Source organism: Anneissia japonica, unplaced genomic scaffold (genome assembly GCF_011630105.1).
Source record: "Anneissia japonica isolate Jap-2015-1 unplaced genomic scaffold, ASM1163010v1 scaffold287629_len218694_cov150, whole genome shotgun sequence".
NCBI lineage: Eukaryota > Metazoa > Echinodermata > Crinoidea > Comatulida > Comatulidae > Anneissia > Anneissia japonica.
This window is the reverse complement of record NW_022755927.1, coordinates 147941-153180: the sequence shown is the minus strand read 5'-3', so window position 1 is coordinate 153180 and position 5240 is coordinate 147941. Positions and strand designations below refer to the sequence as shown.

The following is a 5240-nucleotide window of genomic DNA, read 5'->3' as shown; positions in this document are numbered from 1 at the left end:
AGATGTGTATAAGTACTAAGCCTAAATGCTCATATGCAGTTAGTTCATAACATAATCTGAATGCCAAAATGGTACATTCTTTCGCCTAGAATAACGTAGAAAGACTCCCTGTGTAGTCTCCTGTGTAGATGATTGCACATCCCTTAAAATCATCGGTTCATCTGGCTGTACATTGCAACTAAGTTGAGTATCAAAATCAAATTCAATATCTGAATAAATTGATGAATGCGGCGCATACAAGATATGACGTCGATTTCTCCTATATGTTTTGCCATTCACTTCAAAAATATATGAACGAGGCGTTTCAGCACAGTTAACAATTCTTCCAGTGGAACCCCACCCATGTTTAGATTTAATTTTCACTTTATCACCCGGTTTAAGTTCTTTCAAATTTCTTGCACCATATTTTGAATTATAATACACTTCCCCTTTTCGCTTTTATGATTTATCAGCCACTCGAATATCTTTCTGGTTTGGTGTATAAGGTTTGAGTTTGACAGGTAGTTGAGGTAGAGTTGTTGGTATCTCTCTTCCCATCAATAATACGGAAGGATTTAAACCAAAACTAGGTATTGGTGTTGATCGATAAGCCATCAAAGCTGAAAGGTAGTCAGTTTGTTTAAGAATGTTCTTTGAAATATTCACTGCTTTCTCTGCTTGCCCATTTGCTTGAACATGGTATGGACTAGTAGTGACATGTTTAAAGTTGTAATCTTGTGCAAATTGACGAAATTCTCCCAAAAACTGGGGACCGTTATCGGTGATAACTGTCTCCGGAATACCAAAAGAAGCAAAGTCAACTTTCAAAAAGTTAATCACAGCAGCGGGCGAAGTTTTATGCATAGCATACATTTCAATCCATTTCGAATAACAGTCCACTACTATCAAATACTGTCTACCATCTACTTCCGCCAAATCACACGCAATGCGTTGCCATGGACGATTTGGAAGGTGAAACTGAATTAGTGGTTCTGCCCTTTGTGATGATTGTTTACTTGTACAATGTTCACATCTACTTACATATTCAGCAATATGTTTTCCAATTGAAGGCCACCAAATCGCTTCTTTAGTACGAAGTCGGCATTTTGCTATTTCCTGGTGTACTTGATGGTGAATTCTCGACAGCATCTCCACTTGCAGTATTTTAGGAATAATTATGCGCTCACCAAAAGTCAAAATACCATCAATCAAAAAGTTAACGTTTTATTATTAGTTATCTCTCGAACAATTTCTTCAAGTCTTACATTAGATGCAGGCCAATGTTTGGTAACCATTCTCACATGAGCCAACAATTCTTCTTCAAGATCTGTATCTTTTGGTTCTGCAACATAATGACAATGTATCATCAACAACCATAAGTTTACCGGGTGTATACTCAGCACGACAATTATATTTCATAAGACGTATCAAAAGACTTTGACATCGTAATGGAGCATCACATAAATCTTTAGAATTAATCAATGGTACGAGAGGTTTATGGTCAGTTTGTATTATTACTTTGAGTCCTCTAGGATAAGTATAAAAACGATCACATGACCATACAGAAGCTATAGTAGATGAATGAGGAATAAATCTAGAAACCCAATTAATCATGCCCATGAGGCGTTTAACATCCGACTTTGAAGTTGGTACTGGCATATTTACAATTTCTGCAATTTTAGCAGAATTAGCTTGTATGTCCAAGAAATTGTACTTCAGTTTTTGACAGGTAAGATTTCTCTCTATTCAGACGAAGACCCATGTTGTATATAGTATCTATAACTTTGTGTAGATGATCATCATGTTCTTCCTGAGTGCTTCCTGTGACTAGAACATCATCAATATAAACAACTACTCCTGGAATAATGAGGTATCATATCACTCATAATTCTTTGACCAATGACCACATTGGGGACACGACTTGCTCACCGGCGATCTGTGATTTTGAGATTTTACAGGAATAGCCCGAGAAGGACGGTGATTCACAGATTGTACACTAGCTGCAGACGACTCTCCTTTTATTGTACACAAATCGTTCAAGGCAGTTTCAACCATTTTTGCATGATCAACCGCTTCCTGAAACTTACACTTATCCTTTGTAAGCAGCTGCCTCTGTACAGTTTCATTCTGCATACCACAAACAAAACGATCACGTAGTGCATCGTCTAAAAAAGTTCCAAATTCACAAGAACTAGCCAAATTTTGTAGTTCCACAGCATACTGCGCAAAAGATTCACCAATTCGCTGAGCTCGTTTATAAAAACGAAAACGTTCGGAAACAATAAGGCGTTTTGAGCCATAATGCTGGAGTAACAATGCACGTAAATCAAAGTAACCTCTACTACTAACTTATATCGGCTCAGAAAGACTTTTAACAGTCTTGTAAACTTTAGCCTCAATAACACTTAGTGGAACTCCTGATTTCTTAACATCAGGCACCTCATTTGCCAAAAAATATAATTCAATCCGCTCAAGATAGTCGGTAATCTCCTCGGTTTCATCATAAGGACCAGTCTGTCCAATAAACGACGAATAAACAGCAGGACCTTTGACCTCCTCGGCCATTCTGCAAACGGAGTATTACTATAAACACAAGAAAAACTCAGAACAACTGCTATAATGAGTTTATCTCAAACACAATACGGTATGACTTAGGATCGTCAATTAAATATATCCTTAACGCCAGAGGGCACAATATTACAACAATAAATAGAAGAGGTATGAAATGTAAATTAATCTGCCTTGAAGTGGGAAGTAGGGGACTAATAACCCCAGACAATGACTACGTGATATAATTAAAAATAGGAGTGTACAATTGACCAAACGAAAAATAGCAGAAATAACACAATTTCCAGTTACACTATCTGGAATGGCAAATAATTTATAACCCTGTTTGAAAACGTTTCTCTTTGTAAGCCGATTTTAAATTTACGTTAGCTTTTATATTGAATTGCCGTTTTCGTGTTTTGTAAACTTGTGAATGTTGTTATTTTTCCTGCAATGTTCTGCTTGCACAGAACGTGACCTGAAATGTTTGTACATTTTTTATATGCTGAATAAAGAATGATTTAATAAATATAATTACTGGACCATTCGGAATTATGGTTTTAATAAGTACTAATTGCTTTAACAAACATACACATCACGATCTTCCACTCTTGTATACATGACTTCTACAGTACTCAACTTTAATATACATGGCTTACCTTATAGTATTTGTCTCTGACCAGTAGTATATTGAAATTGGAAAACATAAGCAACAATTCCTGATGATGACGTGTGATACGTTGAAACATGTCATTTATTAGTATAGTTTATTGCATTATGTGCACTACAATCGTATTTATACTACTAAATACAAAAATATAATTAGTAACTCAATGCCAAAAGTAGTTTTATAGATCCTAGTAACAATAATTAGAAATGTTGACTTATTTTTTCCCTCATCATAGGTATTCTGGAGAATGTCTACCGAGCGGTATGGAGATTGAAAACTTTAAAAAAATTCAGCTCTACTAGAAACCAAAATTGGAGGTAATCTCCATGTCAACTTTGTGACTCGGATATAAACATAAATATTTAAGTTTTTGCAGTATTTCCTCCAGTTTCTGTAAAGATTGAGTATTCTAAACAAATATCTTAGAACGTCCATACGAATGCAATGTGTAACGTACACTATTACCAGAACAATGTCCAATAGATGGAAATTCTCAAACTAAGTTCGTAGGCATCATTTGCTAAATGTTGTCAACAACGTGAATTCTCATGACCAGGTGTAATGAGTATATTATATTTTTTTGGTATTTATTGTAAGTTACAATTGACATTACAAAATGGAGAGTTTCTTTACCAAACTTAATAACTCATTTGCATAATGACATGGGTGCAAATTAGTTAGGTGTTATATTATACATTGATTAATTAGTGGTAGTTGGCTCATTTAGAAATGATGCCATAAGTTGATTGGATCATATTATGAGATTACAGTATATTGTAATTGATTTATTTACTAACATTGAGCATTTATGATTTGTGGCAATTTTGAAGTAATTAAGTCTGGTTGCAACGCTCGAAAATAGAGGTTGGCATTCTTTCAGTTAAGGAACAAAATCTCTTGTTTTTTGTGCCAAAGATAAATTGAAGATATATAATCATTTATGTTGGCTGATTATATGTGTATTTAAAACCGTTATTAGTGAAGACGAAGGTGTTGTGTGTGGTGATGGTGTGATTAACGAAGTAACGCTACAGAAGAAAACCTATGTTTTACAGGAAATACAAGAAACTAGAAGTAGAATTGACTATAGAAGGCAGTATTAGTAATATTATTACCCGTTATTATTACCCAATATAATATTATATAATAAATAATATAGTGGCAGAGAAATGAAATTGATTTTTTTTGTTATGTAATTGGAACGTCATCGGAGGACGAAAGTGATACTACTAAAATCGCTTGCTGCTAATTGGTCTGAACAACGCAGAATTTGGCTGGAAAACGCATAATTGGTCTAAACAACGCGAAATTGGCATGGGCAACACATATCTAATCTGAACGAGGTAGAATTCGTTGGTGCAGTGACGACGCGAAATTGATGAATTGAATGGTAAAGGCGAAACAGACGTGGTGCAGTGGAGAAACGAAATGGGTTAGTTGAATGGTGTGGACGACACAGACGTGGTGCAGTGAATTCAAGTCAAGTCACAAGGATTAAACCAAGATTAAATGTGTATAGGAGTGTTCAGGTAGTGTCGTTTGTTTCATTTAATCTGATTACACTAAAGATGCATATTAGTTTATACAGTATTGTATATATTGTTGTAAGATTTAAGTTACTGGAAGGTTGTGTCAGACTATTAAGATCTGATACAGTACACGATTTAAATCTGTTAATTGCAATAACGTAAATGGTACAGAAAATATTGTGGAAAATAATAAAGAAATCATGTAATGGAAATGAAATAGAAAATAGACAACAAAGTAATAATGTGGTAATAATGTGGTGGGTCAGGATACGCCAAATTCCAACTGGTATTTCTACTGTAGAATGGCTAAAATGTCAGAGGCTAACAGAGAGGAAAGAAAATTAATAGAGGAAACTAAGAGACGGGAAATGAAAATTCAATTAAAATTAACGAATGAGAAACGAGGAACAAAATAGTGAACAGAGCAGTGGACATGCAAGCATGATTGGAAACAATAGGCTGGGTGAGATTAGAATAAACAGCCTAAACAAGTAAACAGGAATGCCAAAACTAAA

General features: G+C 34.9%; 1 protein-coding gene across 1 annotated transcript in view; it reads left to right on the top strand.

Moving 5' to 3' along the window:
* The window catches only part of LOC117123790, a 14276-nt gene extending 9471 nt beyond the window's left edge, over window positions 1–4805 (top strand). Inside the window, exon 3 of the mRNA XM_033269806.1 lies at window positions 3432–4805. Coding sequence (XP_033125697.1) covers window positions 3432–3498 — 67 coding nt within the window. The 3' untranslated portion in view covers window positions 3499–4805. The remainder of the gene's footprint in view (window positions 1–3431) is intronic.
* Window positions 4806–5240: the final 435 nt, after the last annotated feature.